At 55.9% G+C, this 16,383-nt stretch overlaps 1 protein-coding gene and 1 pseudogene across 1 annotated transcript; both read left to right on the top strand.

Moving 5' to 3' along the window:
- Positions 1-452: 452 nt before the first annotated feature.
- LOC133626251 (E3 ubiquitin-protein ligase RBBP6-like) lies at positions 453-2,383 on the top strand (annotated as a pseudogene).
- A 433-nt stretch (positions 2,384-2,816) lies between these two features.
- LOC133626250 (forkhead box protein J1-like) lies at positions 2,817-14,747 on the top strand. Its single transcript, XM_062003876.1, has 5 exons — positions 2,817-2,829; positions 11,576-11,853; positions 13,146-13,266; positions 14,071-14,433; positions 14,494-14,747. Exons 1-5 carry the CDS (start codon positions 2,817-2,819, stop codon positions 14,745-14,747), a joined length of 1,029 nt encoding a protein of 342 aa, XP_061859860.1.
- Positions 14,748-16,383: the final 1,636 nt, after the last annotated feature.

Here is a 16,383-nt window from a genome sequence, read left to right as displayed (position 1 = left end):
CTGTCTGTAGCGGGGTTCTCTGAAGGGCTCTGACACTCCACATTCAGACACTTGCTCACAAACTGACTGACAGCTTTTTCTGTGCTGACTTTGCTTTCAGAATACACCGATGAGAATGCCTTGATCCCTAGGAACTCATCGGTTATAGACAGAAGAATCCCACCTGCAGGAGTTAAAGCCACCAGCCAAACGTCTGCTCTGTGAGTAGCCAATGCTACTTTGTCATGCTTTGTGCAATAGCTGCTAAAGGAGAAATGGGCCTTGGAGGGGCTTTTAGCTGCACTGAATGGACCACGAGAGAGCAGTGTCTGTGCACAGAGAGATCTCCACAGTCTCTGGACTCTCAGAACACAGCGTTCTGGTGTTCAGGCTTTAGAGTCTGTTCTCCCCGCTTTGTGCTGGCTGCAAGTGCTTTATTTGAAGTTCTGATCCCTTGTGACACTGTTCCCAGAATGAAAAGGAGCACTGGAATTCCCAGGAGTTTCATGGTGGAGGTGGATGATCCCAACACGAGGGCGCGATGCTGACGAGCGACGGGAAATACGCCATCCCAGCCACTAATGTGTAAGTGGGGAGCTAATTGGACTGGCCAGACAGTGAGCAAGAGGAACCGTGTGTGTGTGTGTGTGTGTGAGAGAGAGAGAGAGAGAGGCAGAGCAGCCAGAATGGCCAGCATCCGTCCTTCTGAGGGAGGCAGCAGTGTCAATGTATCTCAACCTTCCCATCTGTCCTCCGTTCCAAGATGCAGACAGTGCAGTCCTGCTGTTGCTGCCCCTGGAAGCTGCTTCATCTTGTGGTGTGCCAAGAACCTGCATTTCTGACCAAGAGTTCAGTGCTGTTCCTGGGGAGTCCTTCTCTTGGAAAGCTCCTTTTGCCTCTGGTTTCAGTTTCAAAGGCTTCTTGTCAACTTTCACCACTGGCTGAGGCTGGAGATTTCCTCTGCCTTTGATCAGATGGCACGTGTGAAACAGGCTGAAGTTGTGCTGTTGCTCTGAACTGAGCAGGTGCTGCTGTGTGCTGACAAGAGTGGCTGTGTGAAAAAGGGATTGGGAGCACTTGTGGTTTTCTGTCATAGGGCTCCTTTTACAGAAGCTGTTACAAAGATTTCCTCCTTCTCTGCAGTGTGATGACTCGGAGACTAAACTCCTCGTGAGCCTGCATCTTGCACTGACCCTCTGCCAGAGCAGAGGTGGGATTCATTCCACGCATTTCCAGCTGTCAGAAAGGGATTTGACTAGTCTGAGAGGATGACTTTTCCTTTCCTCATCTTTAATGTTTCTCTTTCTCTTTCCCTTCCCTCCCTTCAGGGCAGCTTGTGCTCGGAAGAAGAAGGAAAAGCCTCCCTTCTGGCCACAGGAGCCATCCTCCTCCTCCTCCTCCTCCTCAGCTGTTCCTACTCCTGAGGAGCTGTTATGTCCCCTGTGTAAAGAGTTAATGACAGACGCAGCTGTTATTCCCTGCTGTCGAAACAGTGACTGTGAGGACTGTGTGTGTTACTGCCATGTTTGTTAACTCCAAACATCACATCTCACCTTGTGAAAGCTGAAAGAGGAGATGACACTCTGTTACCTGTTCTTCTGGATACTGAAGTACCCTCAGAACAGCAAAGGGCTCTTCTCGTGCTAAAGACAGAAACAAAAGGCAGCCAGCTCTTTTTTCCCTTGGAATGTCTCTGCTTAAATGATCTCTACAGGCAGAAGGTGGGGTATGAGAAGAGAGCATAATGGTGCAGGCGAATTCCAGAGTGGATATGGAAGGCATTTGGGCTGCCCACAGCCCTTTTGTCTCCCACAACACTGTACAGCCAGCTCTGGTGACTTACTGGGGTCTGCCACAGACAGACAGGCAGGCATTTAACCCACGTGCTTTTGGAACTGATTGTCATTGACCTTTCCTTAGTTTGGCTCAGAGCCATTCTGATGGTTCCAATTCATCACAGGTATTAGAACAGCCCTGCTGGAGCCTGAGGCACATCAGTGCCCAACATTACATCGGACAGACGTTCCTCCTGACTCTGGAGAGGCCAACGAGTTCCTACGCCAGGTAGCGCCATGGCTTGGGTGGAAAGGGCTTGTGAGGAAAGTCTGTTTGCAAACAGTTGGAAGGGAAGGAAATGTTCATTGAGGTCTCCTTAGGCAAAGCTCAATGGGCTGAGGCCCTGCTGGCTTCTCCAGGCCATGATCTGTTGTTAGAGAAGCTGGCAGCTCCTTACAGACAATGTGGCCAGTTCAGGTCACGCTTGTTCCACACAGCTGCCTCCCTTTCCAATGGGCTGTTAACACTCAAGTGCTTCGAATGCAGCTGCTCTGAGTGACCAGTCATTCTTATCAGCCTTTAGTGGGATGTGCTCAGGTTTCTGTCTCTGGGTTGATTTTAGGATTGACAGCCCTTACAGGGATAGCCATCATTTCCCTCTGTGGAGGCTTTTGTTCCTGACTCTCCTGAAGTTTCATGGTGCCTTTTTGTAACTGTTTTTCTGCCTCCAGATTGTGAACAGCTTCAGGAATGACACTGGCTGCAGTCAGCAGATCCAGCAGCAGCCTCAGCAGCAGCTGCCGCCGCCTCCACCTCCAGCCCCACTCCTCAAACAAGCGAGAACACACAACCTGCAGCCTGTTCTCCAGCCAACCCTTTCCAGCCAGCAGCATCCACTCATCATCCCACCAGCTTCTGCAGCTTCTTGGCCTACTGCTGCTTTGCCATGGTTGGGCCCTGGTGCAGCATCTGTGGCAGCCGGGCTGCCAGGGAACCTGTGCCTGCTGTGGCCTCTGCTCTCCCTCCAGCAGCGCCCCTCTCTCTCCATGCTGAAAGGCCACATGGACCTTTTTGGTAAGTGACTCTGAAGAACAACATCAACACAGAAGACACCAAAGTGCTGAAGTGAGGTTGTTCTGCAGCTTCTCCCCCAGCCATGTATCTGTCCTTAGGGACAGCTCCATGAAGTTGCCCTGTTCTCCATCTTTGCGTCTCGGTGGCGTTTTGGGCTGCAGTTACACTCAACTGCATCTGGCACCAGCAGAAGGGACAAAGGGCTTTTTCCCATGTGCTTTTAGGTGCAGATGGGAAACATGCCAAACTAAAGCAAGAGCAAAGTCATCTAGAGGGCAAGCTTGTTTGAACAGGGAAAAGAGAAAGTGCAAACTTGATGAGTGTACAAGGGATTTGGCCAAGGAACTGATAGAATACAGAAAGGTGGAAAAGGAGCTTTCCAACTGTGGAAATGTCTGTGGTGGAGAAGCAGGTTGTCTGGGGGACTCGGGAGCAGTTCCACTCCACGCCTGGATGGTGAGAGGGATGATGCAAGGGATTGGCAGTGACAGGGGAATCTTGTGTAGGTGAGTAGCTCCAATGTGGCAGAGGTGACAGCTGGCTGACCGTTGTAATGGGGCAGCAGTTGCTCAGGAGCAGGTGTCTCTTGACTAAATCTGCTCTGTGAAGACACCCTTCACCTCCTGGCAGGCATGAGGAGGAGAGAAAGTGAAAAGGTGCAGCTGCTGGGTTTTCTGCATCCCCCTGTTCTGATTGTAACCATTACCCCAAAGCCCTTTGGAGCAGATGAGTGAGAGAAATGATCTTCATCTCCTCTTTGGTCTGTCTCGTGTAAAAGCACAGACAGACTTTCACAGGGCTGCAGACTGGTGGCTTTTGTGAGTATTGGTCAGTTTTTGTCTCAGGAATTACGAGATCAAGCTCGTTTTTAAGGAAATCTGAAACGGATGAAAGACCTTCAGAGAGGGAATGATGCTGAAGAACGTGTGTGGAATCGTGTGAAAGTTCCCTAAAAGCTAAGAAACCCCTGTGAAGAGCAAACAGAGGCAGCTGCTGGTTGTGAAGTGTGGATCCTGCACCAGGTGCCAAAGAAGGACGGGGACAGGACTAAGCTGGAATTCTGAAGCTGAGTTTTCCAGCCTCCAGGCCAAATCGTGTGTTCTTGATGTTTGGTGCTGCACCCTGGTGATGTGAGTGCTCAGAGAAGGTGCCCGAGAGCGTTGATGGGCCAGAGAAGGTGCCGCCGTCCCCAAGGGCCCGGCCCCAGCAGCCCTGTAAAAGCGGGCCGGGGGCAGGGAGCCGGCAGCGCGGCAGCGGCTGAGCAGCACGCTCGGGCAGCGGCAGCATGGCCCGGGCCCGGCGCCGCAGAGCGCGCAGCAGGAGCCGCAGCAGGAGCCGCAGCAGGAGCCGCCGCTCCCGGGGCCCACGCCGAGCCGAGAGAGCCTGCAGGGCTGAGCCGAGAGAGCCCGCAGGGTCGAGCCGAGAGAGCCCGCAGGGCTGAGCCGAGAGCGCCCGCAGGGCCGGGCAGCCCATGTGCCCGCGGCCCGTGAGGAGCCGCCGCGGGACGCGCGGCCGCCGCCGTGGCTGAGCCCGGCCGGCTCTGATCCGCCGCTGCCGCCAGGCCTGAGCCTCCCGGCCGCCACCAGCACCGCTGCTGTGCCGCCGTGGCTCCTGCAATAAAGACGAGCCCGTGACGCAGCCCTGGGCTGGGGGTCCCTGGCACTGGGGCTTGGCCAGGGGGGACACGCCGTGGGGAAGAAGACTGAAGCCAGCAGCTCGGCACTTTGGGGCTTTGACAGTTGCATGGCAAGGGGATGGGGCGGGATGGCAGTGCCCAGTGAGAGCACCAGGGGCGATGGACAAGGGCTGGAACAGAAGAAGTTTCGGTGAAGGAAAAGCTGCTTTAGAGGAAGGGTGAGGGAGCCCTGGCACAGGCTGCCCCGGGAGGGTGTGGAGGCTCCTGCTCTGCAGGTTTTCAGGCCCGGCCTGGACACGTTCCTGTGTGACCTGATGGAGATGGACCTGCTTTAGCAGGGGGGTTGGACGAGATGATCTCTAAAGCTCCCTTCCAACCCCACCATTCTGTGATTCTGTGATTCGATGATTCCCTGACCATGGCCAGCTTTGAAGAATGGTTTGTTCATGTCAAAGCTGGCACCACAAGCCCAGTCACAAGGTGTCCATCCCATGGGCCCGGAGTGTGCTGAGCTGGGCCATTCCTGGCCTCTGCTGCTGCCTGCAGGAAAGCCCAGGCAGACCCAGGGTGTCCTCACCACAGAGCCCGAGCTTCCCTGCTAGACCTCTCAAGCTGGAGAGGAGCACCCTGCCCCTCTGGACACAGCTCAGCTCGCACCAAGGCCCCCGCTCTCTGCCAAGCTGGCGATTCATCATCTGTGCCAGCATCCAAAATCCTCTCTAGCCAGCAAAGTTCTGCCTTCCAGGCCCTTTTGCTGTGGGAGCTCTGCTCAGTTGTATGCACTGAGACTGCTCAGCCCAGACTGAAAAAGCCAGTCTGCAGCCGAGAAAGAGAGAGAGGAGATCCTGAGGGACAGCAGAAAGGCCCCAGCCTCAGGTACCCTACTCCTGCAGAGGGGTCCCAGGGCAGCCTTTGTTTGAGTCTGGGCTGAGCAGACTGACTGCACACGGATGAGGACAGCTCCCACCTTCGTATTTCTTGTAGAATAACCTTTCCTACTCTCCTCTCTCAGTCGAGCACTGGAGTCTGTTTTGTCCGAAACCGTCACTGGCAGCGAGCCCTCCCTGCCCTTGTCTCCATCCACAACGACCTTGGTGGTCTTTTTAGTGCCATTTTGCTGGGGCCTCTGCCATCCTAACGAGGGTGGGGGTGGATGGGGGCACCGGGCGAGAGACTGTGGTGGTGCTGCTGGGCTGGTTGAGCCAAACCACGACACACACACCCACACCAGTGTTACACACACACCCACTGCTCTCACCAGTTGTCCCCGGCAGAGAACACTAGACCTGACCACTTGTGGCTCACACTCAGATGGGCTGGCATTCGGACCTCCATCTGTACCTAGAGCAGAGAGCTCCCTTGCCCTAGAAAGCACTTGGATGTGCAGGTATTAGGAAAGCAGGACAGGCTGTGGAGATCAGCTGCAAGGACTGATCAGCCCCCTGTTTACATGTGACCTGCTCCTTTCAACCCCTTTTCTCTCTGTTTTCCCACCCCTGTTCCTCCAGAAACCACCTGATCTCACCCTTTGCCTTGGTTTGGTCCTTTCCTACACATCCCATGGCAAGATCTGCGAGGCAGCAGCAGCCATCCTGAGTTGCCATGGCCATGCTGGGAAGTTCTCCCCTTGCCCTCCTCGGTGAATCTTTCACACAGACCTGTTGGAACTGTTTTTCATTCACCCTTTTCAATGATTTCTCAGGAAACACAGCAATTCCCCTCCTACACCTGGCAATTCTGTCTTTGTTAAGCACTGAAAGCCATTCAGAGCTCCAGACCAGCCCCGGGACATTTCCCAGTGCACATATTCAAGCAGGGGCTGTCTGAAAGGGAAGGATCCTGTTCTAACACTCTTCACCTCTGGGGTGTCTGGCTGGGCAATGGGACATAGAAATTCGTCTCTCATTTGAAGAGCAAACAAATCCCTCATTTGTACCTCTGAGAGGAGGATGAAGCAGGGAGTGTCAGGACTCAGCACACTTTGGCTTCCAGAGTCAGGGTCCCTTCCTCAGCCTCATTAGGATTGCTCTGATATTCTGATTGTTGTGATCCTGTTCCCTTTGCTTCTCTGGAGCAGGAGTTGTGTCCTGCTTTGTCCAGGACAGCTCCATCGCCAGGGTGGGACAGAGAAGAGTCTGCAGAAGTGCCCTTTGCAACAGGACTGTCCTGCTGGACTTACAGCCCAGATGCTTGTTGAGGAGTTATTTGTGTGTGAAGTCATCTTCAAGGCAGCTCAAGGGAAAACACAGGGCAGAGAGGAAAAAGACTAATGGGCACTGCAGCTCTCCTGACTGCACTAAGGCACAGAGAGAGGAGCCCTTTCCACGTCCTGTGCCTCCAATTTTCAGGGATAAAAGTGAGGTCTGTCCCAAAAGAGAGCACCCCCTGACACAGAAAAGCTGACTCCTCAGCAGCACAGGAGCAGAGCTCCTGCCCCTCACAGCCAACACACAGCAGAGCAGAAAAATGCACTTCACTGGGAGAGTGATTGCCTGAAGAATGGAGTGGCTTTGCTCGGAGGAGTCTGTCTTCTATTTTATGCACTTTGCTGTTTTTAAAAGTCTCTCCTTCAAAGGAACAACAGCCCAGCAGCAGCTGCATCAGCCAGTTCCTGCTCCTGCTCTTAGCAGACAGGGGGAGCTGCAGCTGCTGCACTTTGGGCTCTGCCTGGGCATCTCCCTGGCTGCCCTCCTGGCCAACGGCCTCGGCATCAGCGCCGTAGCCTGTGACCATTCCCTCCACACCCCCAGCACAGAGGCTGGGTCAGAGCGGAGACTCTGTGGGCAGGTCCTGTGAGCTCTTGCAGAAGAAGGGAGCTGCAGGGTACTGTGGAGCTCATAAGCTGCATGTTTGACACCCTGGGCCAAGAGTCTGTCAATGTGTGAGAAAATGCTGGGCTTGGGGTGAACTTTGCTGATGAGAATCTCATTCTACTACCAAAACACAGCTCCATGCCAAAGCCACCCACCTCCCAGGTGCCACCAGCCCTCACTGAGCGTGTGCTCTGCATTCTCCTTACCCTACAGCTTGGTAAGCAAAGCCAGAGCATTTCCCAGCACTCCTGATGAAGGTCTGTGTGCCCAGAGTCACTCCAGCCCCACCTGGGAGGGAAAAGGACTCTGCAAAGGGCTTAAGAAAGGGGGCTGTTGGGGAAGACACCCTCGTGAATCAGTCAGGGAAGGTTCCAGCTCAGGCTGCCTCTGACTCGTGGGAGCAGCTGACGGCTGCACCTCTCTCCCCCCCACACGGACGCCTGTGGCTCAGAGCTGGTTGTGCCAAGGGCTGGCTGGGGAAGCTCAGCCGGGGACAAAGAGCCAGGAGGCTGCTGGCTCACTGTTGGAACCAGACACAAGGGAAAACACCCAAAAACTCCTGTAGGTTGCAGTCAGAACAGTTTAATGGAACAACAAGAAGGAACAAGGGCAGGAGAAACAGTTCTAACAATGCACAAGGGGATGTACAATAGGGATGGTGAGTGACGCTGTTGCTCATCAGCTGGGACCCAACACAACTGCACACATGTGCTGCACCCCTTCCTACATCCTTCTAGAACATAACCTTTTGCCAGCAGAAACGAGCACAGTGTTTGTTGTCCAGACACAGGTGCTGGAACCTCCTGCCAATCAGGCTCAGCGCTCTGTTCACTTGATGGGAGAGGCCTGGAAGACAAAAATCCCACCCAAGGTCAGCAGCACAGGGAGGCTGAGGACACCTCCAGCCCTGCCATGGGAAGGAACCCAGCTGCCAGAAGCCTCCTGCACTGCATCAACCAGTTCAGTTGGAGCAGATTGACCCTGATATCCAAGCACCGTGAGCAGCTCAGAGCCCCAGGCCCCACTTGCAACGGCTTTGGCCTTCAGCAGGGACCCAATTGGCTGGCAGATACTTCTCAGCCCCAAATGATCCAATATCTTTCTAGTTTAGGATGCTGAAAAGCATCCCCTATCTGCTGCTTCAAGCCCAAAGGGATCTTGCAAAAGGGGCTGGTTCAGCTCCAGCAGCCAAAGCTGCTCAAATGCATTCCCAGCCCTACAACAGAGGCTGCACGTGCCCAGGCCCAGGCCACTTGCCACATCCCTCAGCTGGAACAGCCCTGAGCACAACACTTGGGTAAAAGCCGTGGCCTTGCCAAGCCACTGAATCCATTTCTAGTCTAATTCAAGGCCCCCAGGCTACATCCTAGACCCTTAACAAAGAGGCATTCCTCTTACCTTTGATTTGACAGACTTGGTAGTCATCAATGTCAGGGAGCGCTGAGAGAGAAATTGTGGCCCCAGACTCTCTCCTCAAGCTGTTAATAACCTGTCCCTGTTTGCCAATCAATTGTGTGACTGTATCCTTGATGAGAGACAAGAAAGCAAGAGTCAAGGAGAGAAATGTAGATCAAACCCCACTGTGCCCTGGGGCTTCTTTTGCCCATCTTCCTGGTCCCTGCAGCTCATTTGGAGGGTGGGTTTGGACAGGCAGCGGGAACGTGACCCTCCTGCACAGGGGAAAGCACCACAACTCATCCCCTGCTCTCAGGGACTGTGAACCCTCAAAGCCTTCTGAAGGCTTTCAAAGCATCACCCTGACAGATCAAGGTGGAAAGTGATGGAGAAAAGGGACTCCAGCAACCATCCCAGGGTGTAGCCCTAACAGCTAAACGCTGAAACCCTTGTTGGCTGGCTCTGTATCTCCCTGGGGTGGCCCTGAGATGGAAGAAGCAGGAGATGTGTAGGGCAGGGCAGGAGGCACGAGCAGGACAGTGGCTGCTTACCTTGGGCACCTCTATTTCCCACACCAGGACATTGGACTGCCGGGACTTTTTCTTTCGGCGCCGGTTCTGGCGACTCACTGTCTGCCCCTCGAGACCGTCAGTGTCCTCCAAGTTCATGTTAGTTGCACTGAAACCTGCCAGAAAGGCACCATGTCAGCATTCAGACAGCCCACACAACGCAGCTCCCACACACCAGCCCAGGAGACGAGATCCTTTTGCAGAGAGATGCCACTGAGCACTTGCTCCGCGTTCTGTTGGGATGCTCCTGCCTCAGGTTCCCCGGGATGTCAGAAAGGGTCAAGTCCCATCACACAGAGCCCACTGAAAGCTTCCCTTGATGCCTGGGGACCACCCAGCCCAGCTCTGGGAATGCCACCACAGGAGGCCCGAGTTGAGCAGCAGCCCTTCACACACAGCGAGCCCTTCCCCAGCACACACCATCTAGGATCTAGGAGCCAAGAGCCAAAGAGCCCAAGGGGGCCGAGCAGCCCTTACCTGGCGCGGGCTCCACTTCGCTGCCCGCCGGCATCCAGCCGCCAGCAAACCTCCTGGCAGCCGTGTGCTGAGCGGCGGGGAAGGGGCTGCGTGTGCCACAGCCGGCAACGGCCCCGCTCACAGCCCGGGGCTCTGCCTGCGGGGATGGCGGCAGCGCAGCAGCGCTCTGGGCACGGCTCGGCTCCGGCGGGGTCCCGCACACGCTGCTGGCGCTGCCGGCGCTGCTGCCGGCCGCGGGGCTGGGTTGGCAGCTCAGCCTCAGCCCTGCCTGGGACACTGCGCTCTCAGGAAGCGGGAGGGCACAACAGCCAGCAGGGACGGCGGCTGCTGCTTCGGGCCGGGATTCCTCCTCTAGCCCTCGTTCCTCCTGCGCTTCCTCAGCGCCTGTGGCCGCTTCCCCGGGAGCGCTCTGGGCACTGCTCGGCTCCTGCCCGGCTCCTGGCGCTGCCGGCGCTGCTGCCGGCCGCTGCTCTGCGTCGGCGCCTGAGCCTGAGCCTTGTGCGGGGCTGGCTGCAGCGCTGCCGGGACACTGTGCTCTGCACAGGGACAGAAACAGCAGCAGGGACGCCGCTCTCCTCTGCACATCCTCCTGTCTCTGCTCCTGCCGTGTCACCCTCAGCAGTGCTGGGCTCAGCAGTTGGTGCTGACGCATCCCGAAGGTCGGTCTCTGGGCATTGCTCTGCTGATGACAAAGGCAGCTCCTGAGGGACACAGGCTTCCCCTTGGGGCCAGGACTCTTCCTCTGTCCCTCCTCTCTGCTGTGCTTCCTCAGCAGCTGCTGCCGCTTCAGCACCAGCTCTGGCCTGCTCTCTGCGGTAGGAGTAGAGCCACCAGCAGCCCAGCAGTGCCAGCGCTCCAGGCACAACGTAGGGGATCACGCTGGCAAAGCGAAGAGCCATTGCACAGAGCTCAGCAGGATCTAGCAGGAGACACAGACAGCATGGTCAAGTACTCCCAGGGAAGGGAACAGGCATTGCTTGAGCTATTGCTCTGTGCTCTACACCCTCATGTTTGGGCCCAAAGCATTGCTTTTAGCTTCCAAAGCCTCATTTTGGGGCAAACAGAGGAATTAGCAGACAGCAACACTACCCATAGCCTTGGCCAGGCTCTGGGGGTGGAAGAGCTCAGCATGGAAATGGACTGGGAGGTGCAGAGCAGCCTCTCCTGTCAGCCCTGTCTACATCCTCTTCTCTGTCCTGAGAGGTAAGGTCATCCTTACCTTTGGAAGAGGACGGGAGTTGAGAAGTGGGCAGCAAATGAGAAATGGCTGGAAGAAAGCAGGAAGGCAAGTAGCCAAAGGAGGAGCTGAGTCCTCCCGAGGGCAGCTCAGCCCAACTGGCTCTGGCTGTCCCGCTGGGAAGCTTTATAGTCCCTGGCCAGGTGAGGTCACAAACGCCGGCTGGGGTCTGGAACAGCCCCTGTGTGACATCAGCAGCGCACAATGTTCTCTGTCTCCCTTGGTGACGGCCACAGCGCTGCCCCTCCCCTGGGATGGGCTCTGGGATCACTACTGGCCATAACTGAGAGGTTCTGCTAGAGGCAGAGCATTGTTCACACTCTCGGGAAAAGTCTGACACTGAGCAGGGCTGCAGGGAGGAGGCAGCTGGGGTGCAAGAAATCTCCTCGCCGCGGCTGCGGGGGCTCGGCCTGGAGCGGGGCCGCACTCGCCAGCCGGCTGCTCGGGCTGCTCGCTGCCCGCTGCCTTCTGCCTCACACACGCCGGCGCTGCGGCTTTCGAGCTGAGAGAAAACAGCCGTGGAGCCTCGGGGAGCCTCAGCCCGCTGCCTCTCGCCCGTGCAGCGGCTGCCCCGGGTCTCCTTCCTGGGACTGAAGGACTTCTCCTTGGCCAACACCAGCTTGGCCAAGTCTTCCTGCTGCTCTGTCCCACTCCCCCTGCCAGCCCATCTCCTCCTCAGCCTCCAGAACGCAGCATCACACCATGGTGCTGAGCCCTGAGCTCGCACAGGACACTGGCCACAGGAGCAACCCTTCTGTCAGGCCACCCTACACCTACGCCAGCCTCATCTGCATGGCCATGGAAGCCAGCCAGAAGCCCAGCATCTCCCTCTCTGACATCTACAAGTGGATCAGGGACAACTTCAGCTACTTCCGACACGCTGATCCCAGCTGGCAGGTAGGAGACTGGCAGAGCTCTTGCCTTTGAGCCCCTGTGCCCACAGGGCTGGGGAGGGCTTTGCAGAGCCCCAGCGTGCAGGGGAAGGGCCTGCGGGGATGCTGGGTGCTGCTGGGAGGAGAGCAGCATGGGCAGCTGCTGAGGAGGGGCTGGGATGGGCAGCAGCTTGGGGCTGAGGCTTTGTGGGCCGGGGCAGGGCAGGAGGGGACCCAGGTGGCTCATCCTTCCCCTTGTGTTCCTGCCAGCCCAAAGCCAGAGCGTGCCAACCATCCTGGGGGCTGCTCCAGGCAGGGCTGGGCACGACCCTGCAACCCCCTGCCCAGGTGTGGCCACCTTGTCCTCAGGCAGGGGGGTGTGCAGCAGCTCCTGAAGCCCCGCACAGGGAAGGGAAGGGAAGGGAAGGGAAGGGAAGGGAAGGGAAGGGAAGGGAAGGGAAGGGAAGGGAAGGGAAGGGAAGGGGACCTGCTGGTTCCTCTCCAGGCCCACTTGATTCCTCCCCATCCCCAGTGCTGGGGGCACCTACGGGAGGGATTCAGGACAGGAGCTGTGTGCCAGTGGGGTGGTTTCTCCTCCAACTCACGGCTGGATCCTCACCGTGCTCGTCATCAACTGTGCTTAGTAACAAAGGCAGGAAGGTTTCCAGCCCTTCTCTGCAGAGGGCTGTTGCAGGCAGGAATGCTCAAGGTGTGAAGCAGCCAGGGAAGAACAGAGGCAGCCCGGGCTGCAGGGAGTTTGGGCTGAGGAGGGCAGATGGGGAGCAGATGGGGAGCAGATGTGGAGCAGAGCTGCAAGTCTGTGAGCGTTAAAGTTTCAATCAACTGTCCCTGTGCACTGAGCACAGCTTGGATTGTTTGCAGGGATTTCTGTGCTCCTGCTCTTAATTTCCACTTCTTTTTTGTGTGTGTGTTTTTCAACATTTTTGGGGTTTTTTTCCTTTTTTTCCTGTCTTCCTTTTTTTTTCTTTCCTCTTTCCTTCCTTCCTTCCTTCCTTCCTTCCTTCCTTCCTTCCTTCCTTCCTTCCTTTCCTTTCCTTTCCTTTCCTTTCCCTATTTCACTTTCCTCTTTCTTCTTTTCCTTTCTTTTGTTTTTGGTTATGTTCCTAACCAAGCTCTGCACAAGACACACAAAAGCTTCTTCTGCCCATGGAGCCCAGGATGCCCTGACATTGCTGTCTCCTCTCTTTGCCCCCAGGCCACAATGTGCCTTTCCCCCAGCCCCACGCAGCTCGGTGCCGCAGCACCAGCCCAACACTCACCATTGCTTTTGCTTTGCTGCTTCTCTTCTGGCTCTAGAGATCCATCCGGCGCAACCTCTCCTTGAACAAGAGCTTCATCAGGGTGCCCCAGGAGAAGGGGGAGACAGGCAGAGGCGGCTTTTGGATGCTTCACCCCGAATATGCCCAGAGGCTCAAGAGTGGGACCTGCAAACAGAGCAGGATGCCCCCAGCACAGAGCCACACGGTCTGTCCTGCAACAGCCCCGCATGCCACAGGGAGCCTGGCCACCACAGACACCTCCTCTGGCACCTACACTTCCATCCTCAGTGTCAACAGGGAGTTGCAGCAGCTGCTCGAAGACTTTGAACAAGCCACCAGCAACGAGTCTCTGACTGCAGCGGATGGCAGATCCGGGCAGAAGCGCAAGAAGCCATCGTCTGCAGGAATGGCCAAGGTGTCTCGGCTTTGCAGCCCTGCCCTGCTGAGCCAGGAACAGCAGCCGGAGCTGGGGGCACTGAAAGCAGACTTGGACAGAAAAGACACCTTCAAAACCAACCCACGTGGAGACCTTGACAGGAAAACAAGGTTTGACACCACAGTGAGCAGAGACATTGCCTGCAAAGGGCGGAGCATGCCCCCAGCACACAGCCACGCAGCCTGTCCTGCAACAGCCCTGCAAGGCACAGGGAGCCTCACCTGCACAGACACCTCCTCTGGCACATATACTTCCATCCTCGATGTCAACAGGGAGTTGCAGCAGCTGCTCAAGGAGTTTGAAGAAGCCACCAGCAACCAGACCCTGGCTGCAGCAGATGGCAAAGCAGGGCAGAGGCACAAGAAGCCATCACCCAAACCAATGGCCAAGGTGTCTCGGCTTTGCAGCCCTGTCCTGCTGAGCCAGGAGCAGCAGCCGGAGCTGAGGGCACTGGAAGAGGATTTTGACTGTGAAGCCATCTGCAACACCAACTCATGTGGAGAACTTGACACTAAACTGAGCAGAGACATTGCCTGCAAACAGCGGAGGATGCCCCAAGCACAGACCCACCCGGCCTGTCCTGCAACAGCCCCACAAGGCACAGGGAGCCTCACCTGCACAGACACCTCCTCTGGCACCTACACTTCCATCCTAACTGTCAACAGGGAGGTGCAGCAGCGGCTGAAGGAGTTTGAAGAAGCCACCAGCAACCAGACCCTGGCTGCAGCAGATGGCAAAGCAGGGCAGAAGCGCAAGAAGCCATCGCCTGCAGGAATGGCCAAGGTGGCTCGACTTTGCAGCCCTGCCCTGCTGAGCCCGGAGCAGCAGCCGGAGCTGGGGGCACTGCAAGGGGACTTGGACTGGGAAGCCTTCTTCTACACCAACCGACGTGGAGGCTTTGACACCAAAACCAGCTTCAACAGCAATGTGGACAGTGACTCTGACTCAGAAAGCAGCTTCATCACCATCTCGAACCGTGACTCTCCACTTCTGGAGCTCACAGAACCAAACAGCCCCGCAGAACACGAGCCAGAGCGGACGGCACACGGGCACCACATCCACCAGCTCCAGGATGGCCAGGAGCAGCAGCAGCTCCTCACTGAAGCCAGCGTGAACAACCTGGACTTTGATGAAACCTTCATGGCCACTTATTTCCTGCAACAGGAGTTGGACAAAGAGACAAACGACTGTCTCTACTACTGAGTCAACAGAGAGCATTTGCACAAAGACAAGGATGCCTCTGCCAGCAGCTGAGTGAGTGGAGCACTCTGACATCCCTCTTATCAAAGGCCTGTCACCGTGCAGAGGATGCTCCCCCATGCTGCTGGGACAAGATGTCCCTGAGACAGACACATCCCCAAGGATTTCACAGCTCAATTGTAAGATTAGTCATGGGAAAGATGGAGGGAGAAAAACCAGCACCACAGGGAATGTTTGCCAGATGTTTAAAAGACACAGGAGAAAGAAGGGAGCTGAGCACTGGGCATTCATAGGCTCTGAAACTCAGACGAAGCAGAACACCGTGGGCAGCACCAGCTCGGCTGCTTCTCCATTGCCCTTGGTCTCTCCTGTTATCAGTGGAGACAGAGAATAGACACAGGGGCTGCTGCCACTGCTCCAAGTTCTGGCCTTTCTGTAAGCTGCCTGCTGGGGAATTTTGCTGATCAGGAGCTCCAGGCTGCAGTGCTTTGATGGACAACTTCCACAGTGATGGGGGCAGCTGGAAGCTCAGAAGGGTTTGTTGAGTGACAGGTTATCCCAATAAGGTTTATCAGGTGCCAGAACGAGGAGCAAATCTGGAACCTGTAGGAAAAGCTTCCCTGAACCAGCATGTGATCTGTCTAGGAAAGGTTCTGCCCTCTGTTGTGCCCTGTTCTGTGAGCGCTGCGCTGTCCCTGGACACTGCTGTGCAGCACAGCTGGAGCCCAGAGGCTGGCTGTGTCTCAGGACACGGTCATGGGAACCACGGAAACAGAAGTGGAAAGGACTTTTCTAGATGGTACTGATCACCCAGAGAGCTGTGGTCACCCTGTGGGTGCATCCCAGCAGGATCAAGCAGCTGCATGATCAGAGCACACTGCCAGACAAGAGGCTGAAAATGAACTGGGATATCTGGCATCTGGGTGGTGTCTCTGGCAGGAATGTCAGGAAGGGGAGAAGTTGACACAGACAAAGAGGCCAACACAAACTTAGAAGAAACCTGAATGCTGACTTCAACACAGAGGAGAGGAGAGGAGAGGAGAGGAGAGGAGAGGAGAGGAGAGGAGAGGAGAGGAGAGGAGAGGAGAAGAGAGAAGAGAAGAGAAGAGAAGAGAAGAGAAGAGAAGAGAAGAGAAGAGAAGAGAAGAGAAGAGAAGAGAAGAGAAGAGAAGAGAAGAGAAGAGAAGAGAAGAGAAGAGAAGACCGAAACCCACAGCCTGACCTGCAGCTCTCCATCAGTGTGGGACCTGCTGCCATTAGAGAAGCATCTTGTTACGTTTTATTTTCTGTTTATGTTCTATGTCATTGTATTTTGTTCTGTCACATCAACGCTTTTCCCCAGCATTGTTTCACAGGGCAAACACGGCTCCTTGTTGTGTTATAATTAAAAGTACTTGCCCCAGCTTGAAAGAACATTTAGTTCTCAGTCTTCACAGGATGTCTCTGTGAGCTTGCTCTGACATATTCTATTGTCCTTCCTGTCCCCCACTTGCTGGAGAAGAAACAGGCACAGTACTGCTCAAGTGGCTGGGTGTGACATGTGCTTGAGGCACAGCATCTGTCTCAAGGGCTGTGTTGAGGAGACAGCCTGGAAAGCAAAGGCAGAGCCTGATTCCCCGTTCTGCTGTGCAGCTTTGCA

This window comes from Colius striatus, chromosome 10 (assembly GCF_028858725.1).
Source record: "Colius striatus isolate bColStr4 chromosome 10, bColStr4.1.hap1, whole genome shotgun sequence".
NCBI classification, from domain to species: Eukaryota; Metazoa; Chordata; class Aves; order Coliiformes; family Coliidae; genus Colius; species Colius striatus.
This window is presented reverse-complemented; position numbering and strand designations above follow the sequence as displayed.